This window comes from Apis dorsata, unplaced genomic scaffold (assembly GCF_000469605.1).
Source record: "Apis dorsata unplaced genomic scaffold, Apis dorsata 1.3 scaffold_1085, whole genome shotgun sequence".
In the NCBI taxonomy this organism is placed as follows: Eukaryota; Metazoa; Arthropoda; class Insecta; order Hymenoptera; family Apidae; genus Apis; species Apis dorsata.
In genome coordinates, this window is record NW_006264183.1 from 368,072 (window position 1) to 380,118 (window position 12,047).

Genomic DNA, 12,047 nt, shown 5'->3' on the forward strand with positions numbered 1-12,047 from the left:
CTGAGATAATTTCAAATATTTTCCTTTATAAAAACTTTCATTAGGACTTTGTTAACAAAAAACACTGGCCAATCAAGAAACGCGTAATCTAGTCAAGCCGCGACAATAGATTATATATCGGCGATCGACTACAAGCAATATGTCAAAAAAGATATTGAATATTAATTTTTTTCGTGATATAATTCGATATAATTTTTTATCGATAAAATATCCAGATTCATATATTACATCTCATATTTTAACATATTTTCTACTATTGCGGCTTGACTAGATTACGCACTTTAAATTAACCAATATTTTTGTTAATAATTCGTTAACAAAGCTATAAGTTTTTGTAAAGAAAAATATTGCTTGAAATTACTTTAAGAATCTCTAGTTTACAGATGTTCCAATATTTTTGAGACACTCTGTATATATCTTAAATTTTTCTTTATATTAAATATGAATTTTTATAATTTTATTTTTCTTTTATTTTTTATACTTACATGGTGAAATATCTCGATATCGATTTTTATTCTGATTTTCAGGTTTTTTAGATTCAAGAGATGTAAGTTCAGGATTTTTTCTATATAATTGTTCATATTGTGCAATTAAAGCACCACTTGCAAGACCATCAGCAAGAAGCAACATTGATTGAGCTAATGCATCTGATCCAATAACTGCATGGGGTGCATCCGGAACATACCTTATTATTTCAAAATAAAATTAAATATTGAATATTATGTTTTATAATATATTATTATATTATATAATATTGATATAGTTTTATATATAATATTTCAAATATAGTACATCAAATATTATTTTTAATATTTATAAATAAACTATACCTATATGGAGGTTCTTCTTCAGATGTTTCATCAGTACCAGCTAATGCATTGTATAACGCATTTGGTCTAACAGTTAATGTCAGTTCACCAGAACCCGAATCACGAGATTGACGAATTAAATTTACTACATGTTCATGTAATAAGCCACTTACATCAATTCCATTTATATACACTACCTATTTAAATTTATTTTATTTATTTATAGTAAATAATTTTAGATTAAATAATTTAAAAATAAATATATTTTTAACAATATATAATTATTACTTGATCGCCTTCATTTAATTTTGGATAACAACGATCAGCAGGAGTGTTTGGAGCTACTCTTGATACTAAAATAGGCATATCAAGATCTAAACCACCTTTCACATTAAATCCAAAACGACCTTGTTCATCTGGTGTCAAAGATATTGTAACTAATCCATCCTCTACTATCTAAAATATCCAAATTTATATATACAAAAAATATTTATAAAGATTAAAAATAAATACCTGAGGAGCAGGTGAACTTGTAGGTTCACTATAAGCAGGAAGATCATAAATGTTTCTTTCAGCAGTTGTATCATCATCAGCATAACTTAAAACTCTAGAACCTAATACAGGCGAAAATGCATTTCCTTGTGTATGTGAGCTTGTTATTTCTTCACGGAGAGACAAGAAACCACCTTCACTATGGAATAAAAAATAAAAAATTTTAAATATAAAAATATAAAAATATAAAAATATTAAATTAGTTTCAACGAACTCATCGCTAGGATTCCCTTCACCCCATGCTCGACGAGGTTCACGAGCACCAAGAGACTGAACTTTGTTATCATATGGTCTAGATGGTCTTCCAGGAGGTATAGATAATTTTCCTTTCTCTTCAATTGGAACTGATGTTACTCCATGTACTAATCTTTTACTTGGAGATCTAAACAATTTAAATTAATATTTATATTTATATTATTTTATTATTATTATATTATTATACATTAATAATAAATAAATTAATATTACCGTATAAACGTTCTTTCTACTCTTGCTCTATGTTTTCCATCTTCCACTGTTTGAAATTCTGTACGTCCTGAATACGTGAATCTACTACTTAAAGTAAGTGGAAAACGTCTCGGTCTTGTTTTAGGACTATGAAGTCGAAAAAATGTATGATGTTCTACACATGCTTTCCATAAATTTTTTGAACTACGATACGTTTGCATATTAAATCCTAATAAAGTATCATAGTTTTCTGACTGCAATAGAATTGCTTTGTAGAACCTAAAGAAATTTAAATTTTATTTTTTTAATTATAAAAGTTTAGAATACCTGTTCTCTTCTTAGTTGAATAAAAAATTGTTTTCGTTTAAATGATATTTTAACTATTTTTGACCATGAAAACACATTAATTTTTATTCCATTTTGGAATACTACTAAACCTATAGATGTTACTCCTAATTGTATTTCTTTATTTGTTGAATCCTAAAAAAGGAAAAAAGAAAAATTAAAGTAAAATAACTGTTTAATAAATTTATAAAAAAAATTAGAAGATGAATACATACTCTAGCTTTATGTAATTCTACTCCATACATATCCAATCTTTTTGCATGATCTAAAAAATTGAATTCTGCATCTGCTGGTAATTGGCCTCTAAAAATATAGAGATATTTTTAATATAATTATATAAAATTTATAATGTATTATAAAATTTAAATTATTAATATTACAAAATAATGTTACTAATCTAACTTTAACCTACTTATGAAGTTTATGCAGTTCAGCTATTTTTTTTTCCATTTCTTCAGTTTGACCAGGTATTAACTGCAATCTAGAAAGATAACCTGGTCCATGTTCCTCAGGATGATAATCACCTAACTCAGCTGATTAAAAATATAATATATTATAAACTAAAAATTCTTATTTTAGACTAAAATAAAATATAATAATAAAATATAAATTTATCTCAATACTCACATTGAACAGTATAACTAGCAATAAGACATGCTGTACTTGGTGATAATTGAAGTTTTCCTTGTAAAATATCTCTTCGTATTTGTAAATAAAATTGATATCTAGTATATTCTTCTTGTAATTTGCTAGGGTCAGATACATAAAATTTAACTCTAAAATAAAATTGGCCACCTGAAACAATATAAAATATTAAATTATCTTTTATTTTTTGCGTTTAACTATGTGAATGAGTTTAAATACGATCTTTACCCTTACTTCTTATCTGCTTTTTTACTGGTTTGCTAGGATCTAACCACCTCTAAAATATAAATCCATTTATAATATTATTTAATTAGTATAAACTTTTTCAAATTTTAATAAATTCAATAAAAAGATTTACCATTATATCTGGAGAATATGTACATATTGCAACTCCATTTTCAGCATATTGCAAACCAAAATAATCTTTTTCAACAAGTTCTAAATGTTGGAATACTAAATCTAACAATGTTTGACCTTTTGCTCTTTTCTAAAAGATATTTAAATATTTACATATTAAATATTATATTAATTGTAATATTAAAAATCATTTTTGTTTAAAATAAATTATTACATCTAGTTGAAATGTATGCTGTGTGTCATCAAGAAAGACAACAGTAGCAGATAGAGATTTTAATCTACGATTTCTTGCTAATTCAGCTCCACGAACGTGGTAGCTCCCACTGGAGCCACTCAACGCTCTACGCGATACACTTTCAATCATTTCAAAAATACGAAGGCGTGTCAACCACCTTCCCGACACCACCTCTCTGCTATATTGTTCACCTAAATGAAAAATTATATGATAAAAGTAAAAATTATTTAAATTATATTAAAAATAATAAAAAAATAAAAAATTAAGCATTATTTCAAAAAGCATTAATAATTGTTTTTATTCATTAATTTATTAAACAAAAATTTTTTTTAAACATTAATATATATTATAAAAAAGAATTAATTAGTAATAATAAGGTTATATTAAAAATTATGTTGTCAATCTTGATAAATAATCATATTGAATACATCAGTCCCATATAATGCTATAGACTGATTAATCATAAAGCACTATTAAAAATAATTACATTCAGATGTCATTGAAAATAACTTCATCAAGTCAATAATCTAATAATCTAATGTCAGTTACATAAGCATGTCTACTAAGTACTAGAATAATGTAGAACAAGATATTCTTAAAATAGTTTGCATAAAAGAAGCAAATGAACTTATTAAATATCATATATTTAATAAGAGCTATATAACATTAACCTCTGAAGAAACAATTATTAAAATATTTTTTCTTTTTTACAAAATTAATGAAAATATATAAATATTTTAATTCATTATTATTAATTTCAATTAAAAAATATTTAAATATTCATAAATGAATTATATTATAATAATTAATTATATATTTATTTCCAGAAAAATGAATTCATTAAAATGTTTTTTTATATATCACAAATAATAATGAATAAAGAATATTTAAAATATTTGAGGTAATCTTTGAGATTTTCTTTGAAAAGTTACTTATTAATTTAATACAAATAATTTTAATATTAATATATATATATACATTCTAAATAGATTGTTCTAAATAGATATTTATATATATCAAACCAAATATCTTACGATTATATTAAATTATATTAAACGAACGTTGTAAAATCTGTACTTACATTCATGATATGTTATACTATTTCGGGTTTCATAGGTGTTTTTACACACTTGATGAAAAACCACTAATAATAATTATTATTTTTGTAAATTAGATTCAATAAATCACTAAGAAACAAATAATTCTCTCCAATTACATTAAAATTTTTTCTTAGAATTTTTTTCATTATTTTTTATAACTATATATTAATACGATTACATTTGTAAATATAATTTTAATTAAAATGAGTCACGATAGTAATTATATGACATTATTTACTGAATCATTTCAGTAATATTTATATTAAATAACACATGCATATTTTTCACTCATTCAATAACATATAAGGTAACACTAATAAACGACATGAACAAGCAATAATGTCAATGAATTATAATCATATAGCTTTTTATAAAATCACAATAATTATTAAAAAAAAATAATTATAATAAATTATACCATTGTTTCAAATTAATTATTTTCTACGATATTATTTTACCGAAGTCAAAGTTTTATTTATAGTATAAAATTACTTGACGCCTTGATATAAATCTCATGTATTTTATATGTACTATTGTACACATGCTGCATATACTTATTACTATTAGTCACAGATTAAGTAAACTTAAGATTCTTCACTAAATATATTTTTTTATGATCATTTATTTTTTATAAATTGATATATGACGAAAATAATAAAATAACATTTTAACATCATAAAAAATAATCTATATTAAAAAAATATTTATATATCTATATTAAAAATATTTTTGCATTTATATTATTTTACTAATTTACATTTTTTTTTAAAAAATAAAAATAGTTTTGTATTAATATACTATTATTTATTATTTCAATTTATATTTTAATAATAACGCTTAAAATTGATTTATACCAATATATAGTAATATTAAAATTAGTTAACTAATTGACCGCTTGTAGCGTTTGAATTTTCTTTGATTGGCAACCAACTATATTGCATTAAACCGTTCCCGCCGTGTGCTTTAGTTGTGGATTACAGTTGCAGTTTGGTTATAATTCCCGCCACTTTCATAACGAGTAACGAATTTTAATAGCAATACTTGTTTAATATTAAGGAAAATGTGATAATATCATAGCATTTTCTATCATTTGAATGTTTTGTTCGTTATCATTTAAGCTGAAAAGATTTATTATAATTTAATGTCGAGTTGATTCATAGTCTACTTTATATATATAGATAGAGTACTTACTTAGTACTTAGGTAGGCTGTGGTTGATTTCATACAACCGCGTGTTGTGTTACGCTGAACGAGTTTAAAACAACATGGCAAACGTATCTGTTGATAAAGAGACATTCTTTCGGCGTATGAAGCGGCTTTATACGGCGTGGAAGGTAAAATGAGTTATAATGATTTATTTCATCGTTAAAAATAAACATAATTATTTAATAAATAAGAATAATTGTTTTTGTTAAATAGGATGGAGAAGTTGGTACAGATGACAGTTTTAGTAAAATGGATTGTCTCGTCTCCGCTGTGGGCACGGATGAAGATATTGTATATAGCAAATCGACAGCGTTGCAAGTAATGCTTTCTTAGATATTGATACTGCGTGTTGTATTTTGTATTGCGTATTTGGTAATGATAAAATAACCTAATTTTTGTGACTCAAAAAACATTTATATTTTTATTTTGTGACAGTAAAACTTAAAATAATTCGCGCAATTATTAAAATTAGAAAATAAATTTACTTATATAATTAAAATAAAACTTTTTATTTTGTTATTAAAACATTGTTATCTTTATGTTTATAAAAAATTAATGTTGATATATTATTTTAGACATGGCTCCTGAGTTATGAACTTACAGATACTATAATGATCTTAGCAGAAGAATCTATTTGTTTTTTGGCTAGCAAAAAAAAGATTGAATTCTTAAGAAAACTTGAAAATCAGAAAACGGAAGAAACTGGAGTACCTCCTGTGAAACTTCTTGTGAGAGATAGAGTATGTATTTTTATAATTTACATTTTTTTAAAAATAATCATATGATTTTAGTTAATATTGATCATAATTTCATTTTCAAGAATGATGAAGACAAAGCAAATTTTGCCAAACTTATTGAAATTATAAAACAAAGTAAGAAGGGTAAAACATTGGGTGTTTTTTCTAAAGAAAATTATCCAGGTGCCTTTATGGATGCATGGAGAGCTGCTTTAAAGTCAGAATCTTTTGATACGGTATGATGTTGTTTTGTATTATATCAAGTATATTATAATATTATAGAATTTGATTATGACATTATGTATTAGATTGATGTAAGTGCTGCAGCTGCATATGTAATGTGTCCAAAAGAAGATGCTGAAATTCTTACAGTAAAAAAAGCATGTTTAGTATCTGTGGACGTTTTTACAAAATATCTTAAAGATCAAATTATGGAAATTATAGATTCTGATAAGGTATTTGATTTTTATTTATATATTATTTATTTATTTAGAAATTTAAAAATATAAATATTTATATCTTGAAATTCATCTTAACTTAATATAATTATTTTTATTTTAGAAAGTTAAGCATTCAAAGCTTGCAGAAGGTGTAGATGCAGCTATAACAAATAAGAAGTATGTGACTAGTGTTGATGTTACTCAAGTAGATATGTGTTATCCTGCGATAATACAAAGTGGTGGAAATTATTCTCTAAAGTTTAGTGTTGTTAGTGATAAGAATACTTTGCATTTTGGTGTTATTGTCTGTTCTCTTGGAGCACGTTACAAATCTTATTGTTCAAATATAGTACGAACATTATTAGTAAATCCTACTAAAACTATTGAGGTAAACAAAAAAATAAAATAAATTAATAATAAATTAGTTGTTTTATAATATGTTCTTATTTTTAGGACAATTATAATTTTCTTTTGCAATTAGAAGAGGAAATTTTAAAAAAATTAGTAGCAGGAGTGAAAATAAGCGAAGTATATGAAACAGGTGTTAAATATGTAAAAGATGAAAAACCAGAAATGTTAGATCATTTAACAAAACATTTTGGATTTGCAATGGGTATTGAATTCAGAGAAAGCTCTTTACTCATTGGTCCAAAAATTCATGCAACACTAAAAAAAGGCATGGTATTTAATGTTAACGTTGGATTGGCAAATCTTATTAATTCAGAAGCTACTGATAAAGAAGGAAAAATTTATGCTCTTTTTATTGGTGACACAGTTATGATTAATGAGGTATTATGTTATGTTATATTGTTTATGTTGGATTTAAATTGTTATATATTTTTTTTATAAATATGTTGAAAAATGCAAATTGAAATGATATGTTTATTTTAGGGACAACCTGCTACAAATTTGACACCATCAAAGAAAAAAGTAAAAAATATTGGAATATTTGTTAAGGATGAAGAAGAAGAAGAGGAAGAAGGAAGTGGAAAAGAAAATGAACCTAAACCTGAGATTCTTGGTCGTGGAAAAAGAACAGCTGTAATAGAATCTAAATTAAGAACAGAACATAGTTCTGAAGAAAAAAGAAAACAACATCAAAAAGAATTAGCACAACAATTAAATGAAGTTGCAAAAGCTCGATTGGCACAACAGTCTGGTGGAAAAGAACAAGAAAAAATACGGAAATCAACCATATCATATAAAAGTCTAAGTCATATGCCACGAGAACCAGAAGTAAAAGAACTGAAATTATATGTTGGTAAGTATTTTTATGTAAATTAATTTTTATATATGTATTATATTACATTGCATGTTCATATTTCAGATAAAAAATATGAAACTGTAATTCTCCCTATTTTTGGAATTCCTGTACCTTTTCATATATCCACAATTAAAAATATTTCACAGTCGGTAGAAGGAGATTATACATATCTCCGAATAAATTTTTTTCATCCTGGTGCCACAATGGGTCGAAATGAAGGAGGATCTTATCCACAACCTGATGCTACATTTGTAAAAGAAGTGTTAGTATATTATTTTGTTAGACTTTTTATCATTTATTATGATATTTACAATTTTTTGATTTTACAATATTTTTATGATTTTACAATATTTACAATGACATTATTATTTTTTAGAACATATCGAAGTACAAATACCAAAGAACCTGGTGAAATTTCAGCACCGTCTTCTAATTTAAATACAGCTTTTAGATTAATCAAAGAAGTTCAAAAAAAATTTAAAAATAGAGAGGCAGAAGAAAGAGAAAAGGAAGATCTTGTAAAACAAGATACTTTGATACTATCTCAAAATAAGGGTAATCCAAAATTAAAAGATTTATACATTCGACCAAATATTGTTTCAAAGAGAATGACAGGAGGATTAGAAGCACATGTAAATGGATTTCGTTATACTTCGGTTAGAGGCGATAAAGTTGATATTCTTTACAATAACATTAAGAATGCCTTTTTTCAACCATGTGATGGTGAAATGATTATATTGCTTCATTTTCATTTAAAAGTATATATCCTTTATATTATTTTTTTTTATTTATTTTTATAAAAACTTAATTATTAAATATTTATATTAAACTTTTTTCAGCATGCAATCATGTTTGGTAAAAAAAAACATGTGGATGTACAATTTTATACAGAAGTTGGTGAAATTACTACAGATTTAGGGAAACATCAACACATGCATGATCGTGACGATCTTGCTGCAGAACAATCAGAACGTGAACTTAGGCATAAATTAAAAACTGCTTTTAAAAGTTTTTGTGAAAAAGTAATGTTTAATGACTAAAATATTTTATTTTGCAAAATTAATAAATACGTTTTAAGAAATAACAAATATTATTTAGGTTGAAAGTATGACAAAGCAAGAAATTGAGTTTGATACACCTTTTCGAGAATTGGGATTTCCTGGTGCACCATTCAGGAGTACTGTTCTTTTACAACCTACTAGTGGATGTTTAGTAAATCTTACAGAATGGGTAAATTTTATCGTTTATATATATTTTTTATATATATTTATATATATATATATATATATGTGTATATTTGTATAATATCAATTTATTATTTATAATATTTATTTTAGCCTCCGTTTGTTATTACTTTGGAAGATGTTGAACTTGTTCACTTTGAAAGAGTACAATTTCATCTTAAGAACTTTGATATGATTTTTGTTTTCAAAGATTATCATAGAAAAGTCGCTATGTTAAATGCTATTCCCATGAACATGCTGGATCATGTAAAGGAATGGTTAAAGTAAGTTTTTTTTGCGTTTTTTTATTAATTTATTTCTTAAAAATTAATTATAGATATATTATATTTTTTTTAGTTCGTGTGATATCAGATATACAGAAGGTGTACAATCTTTAAATTGGACAAAAATTATGAAAACTATCACAGATGATCCAGTAGGATTCTTTGATAGTGGTGGTTGGAGTTTCTTAGATCCAGAAAGTGATGCAGAAAATGATGAAGTAGAAGATGAAGAAGAAGAAGAAGATGATGCTTATGAGGTATGCAATTAAATAATATAATATAATAAAAATTTATGTGAATTTTATATTTTATATTTTATTTTTAGCCATCTGACTTAGATAGTGAGGAAGAATCTGATGATGATTCTGAATATTCTGAAGCTTCAGAAGACTCAGATAGTGAAGGTAATATTCAAAAATGTTATTTATATATATAAATATTATAAAAATATTATAAAATAAATAAAAGAAAAATATATTTTGATTATTATTTAACATTTCTTTTTTTATTAAATTTATATTTTAGAAGAGGAATTAGGTAGTTCTGAAGAATCTGGTAAAGATTGGTCTGATTTGGAACGAGAAGCAGCTGAGGAAGATAAAGAAAGAGGAGAAGATCGGTTTCATGATGATTATAATTCAAGTAAAAAAAAGAAAGGAAGTCGAAAACATTCACCTTCACCATCAAAAGATAGGTATGTTATATAATCTTATATTTTCGTAAGTTTGTTATTAACTTCATAGACTTCATATCAACATCATCTATAATTTATAGGCATAATTCGAAACACAAGAGTTCTTCAAGTTCAAAAAGTAAAAGTTCGTCCAATAGTAAAGACAAAAAATCATCATCGTCGGATAAACATAGGTAAGAAATTACGTAATTTTAGAATATGATATAAAATTTTGATTATATTAGACTTAGAAACATATAATTTTGTTGTAAAATTGTGTTAAATATATGCTTTAATAATTAAAGATCGGATCGATCACGGAGTGGGGGATCACACAAGAAAGTGTCTCCTTCCAAATCATCCAAACACAGGTGATTAACAATAAATATATGTATATTTGTTGTTATTATTTTTGATATTTTATTTCTGTTTAGCCCCAAGAAGAGTGATAAACACGATAAACATGATAAACACAGATCATCTAATCACTCTTCATCTAGTAATAAGAAACGATCTCGTGAAGAAAGTACAGAAAGAAACGATAGGGGATCGAAAAAATCTAAGTACGTATAAATATTTTATAAATTAATTTATACCAATATATAATATTTTTTATAATATTGTTTATGTTTTTATTACAGAAAATAAGAAATATTGTCTACGCATTGAAGGAAATAAATATGAAAACACGAACACTAAATGTTAATTCTATATTAAATTTTCTTATGGTACGTTGATTATATTTAAAAAATAGTACATTTTCTTGCATTGATTTATTTAAACTGTTAGCAAACGATCTGTTGATATTATTTAAAAGTTTGATAGTGTGCTACTAAGATTCAAATACTTGACAGTATCTACTTGATAGCGACATAATATGTATGAACTTGTACGGGTAATTTAACATAAATTTATGTATGAACATTTTTTATCACTTGTACATAAAACATTCTTTTTTAAGTAAAAAAATGTCAATGTTAATTATATAATATAGCTACTAACATGTATCATTTCATTCCATTATTCGTTTGCTAGTAGTATTCAAACGTATATATAATAATTTATTAAGTTTATGAATTAAAAATGCATTAAAGCATTAAAAGGCATTCATTGTACAGATAGTATATATAAAAACAAGAAAAAACTTTTCTTGTCTGTTATGTCATTGTTCTTTATAAAATGGACATGAAAATTAGTTCGTAATTATAATAAACAATAAGAAAATTTACAAATATAATGTAATATGCTCTCAATGCAAGACAATGCACTAATGGTAATTATCGTACATAAGACATCCAGAACATAGATATTAATTTACTAAGCGAAGAAAGCTGAAATGGATCAAAATCTTTGATAATTCTGTTCGCATAGTTCTGAAATTTGTACCTTAGTAAACAAAATAAATACTTTTTTATGTGTACAAAAGAAACCATGTACAAAACATTGTCACTTACAGTGCTCACAAAATAGAATTGTTGTTATTTAAACACAGTTATATATTTTTAAAAACGGCACTATTATTGAATTTTTATTATTTTTTACAAATTTAAACAAAAATTAATTTCACCTTTTAAATTTTATATAATTATTTTCTGTTAATATTAAAAAAAGGAAAGATTATGAAAAAGAAAAAGTTCATGTGAAAGAGAAATTAAAATAAAAGTAGAATTTTTAAAAATTTATTATATATATATATATATATTTTTTTTTTTTTTTTTTTTTTTTTTTTTT

The 12,047-nt window shown here is 24.5% G+C and overlaps 2 protein-coding genes across 3 annotated transcripts in view; one reads left to right on the forward strand and one right to left on the reverse strand.

Annotated features, from left to right (window-relative positions):
• Positions 1-4,005, reverse strand: part of LOC102674766 (tyrosine-protein phosphatase non-receptor type 4) — a 5,128-nt gene extending 1,123 nt beyond the window's left edge. Inside the window, exons 1-14 of the mRNA XM_031514612.1 lie at positions 3,878-4,005; positions 3,370-3,581; positions 3,157-3,285; positions 3,027-3,075; positions 2,781-2,948; positions 2,566-2,686; positions 2,369-2,456; positions 2,136-2,288; positions 1,830-2,062; positions 1,576-1,743; positions 1,323-1,500; positions 1,098-1,265; positions 831-1,006; positions 487-685 (exon numbers count right to left, since the gene is read on the reverse strand). Of these exons, the coding sequence (XP_031370472.1) occupies positions 487-685; positions 831-1,006; positions 1,098-1,265; positions 1,323-1,500; positions 1,576-1,743; positions 1,830-2,062; positions 2,136-2,288; positions 2,369-2,456; positions 2,566-2,686; positions 2,781-2,948; positions 3,027-3,075; positions 3,157-3,285; positions 3,370-3,581; positions 3,878-3,905 (2,070 nt within the window). The 5' untranslated portion in view covers positions 3,906-4,005. The remainder of the gene's footprint in view (positions 1-486; positions 686-830; positions 1,007-1,097; positions 1,266-1,322; positions 1,501-1,575; positions 1,744-1,829; positions 2,063-2,135; positions 2,289-2,368; positions 2,457-2,565; positions 2,687-2,780; positions 2,949-3,026; positions 3,076-3,156; positions 3,286-3,369; positions 3,582-3,877) is intronic.
• A 1,422-nt stretch (positions 4,006-5,427) lies between these two features.
• Positions 5,428-11,745, forward strand: LOC102679514 (FACT complex subunit spt16). 2 transcript variants are annotated; one of them, XM_006624562.2, is made up of 20 exons: positions 5,428-5,823; positions 5,909-6,013; positions 6,271-6,435; positions 6,516-6,668; positions 6,741-6,887; positions 6,994-7,260; positions 7,326-7,661; positions 7,764-8,133; positions 8,200-8,398; positions 8,513-8,894; positions 8,976-9,158; positions 9,235-9,366; positions 9,474-9,643; positions 9,717-9,900; positions 9,969-10,047; positions 10,169-10,337; positions 10,418-10,510; positions 10,622-10,687; positions 10,751-10,879; positions 10,958-11,745. In XM_006624562.2, exons 1-20 carry the CDS (start codon positions 5,755-5,757, stop codon positions 10,962-10,964), a joined length of 3,405 nt encoding a protein of 1,134 aa, XP_006624625.1. In that variant the 5' UTR covers positions 5,428-5,754; the 3' UTR covers positions 10,965-11,745. The 2 variants fall into 2 exon arrangements, with proteins under 2 accessions (XP_006624625.1, XP_031370470.1); XM_031514610.1 differs by lacking the exon at positions 10,622-10,687.
• Positions 11,746-12,047: the final 302 nt, after the last annotated feature.

Excerpts from the sequence above, each read along its gene's own strand:
- LOC102679514 (XM_006624562.2), top strand. The coding sequence starts at position 5,755 with ATGGCAAACGTATCTGTTGATAAAGAGACATTCTTTCGGCGTATGAAG. Across the intron at positions 6,014-6,270 it reads GCAAATCGACAGCGTTGCAA|ACATGGCTCCTGAGTTATGA; the intron begins GTAATGCTTTCT and ends ATATTATTTTAG. Across the intron at positions 8,895-8,975 it reads TGCTTCATTTTCATTTAAAA|CATGCAATCATGTTTGGTAA; the intron begins GTATATATCCTT and ends AACTTTTTTCAG.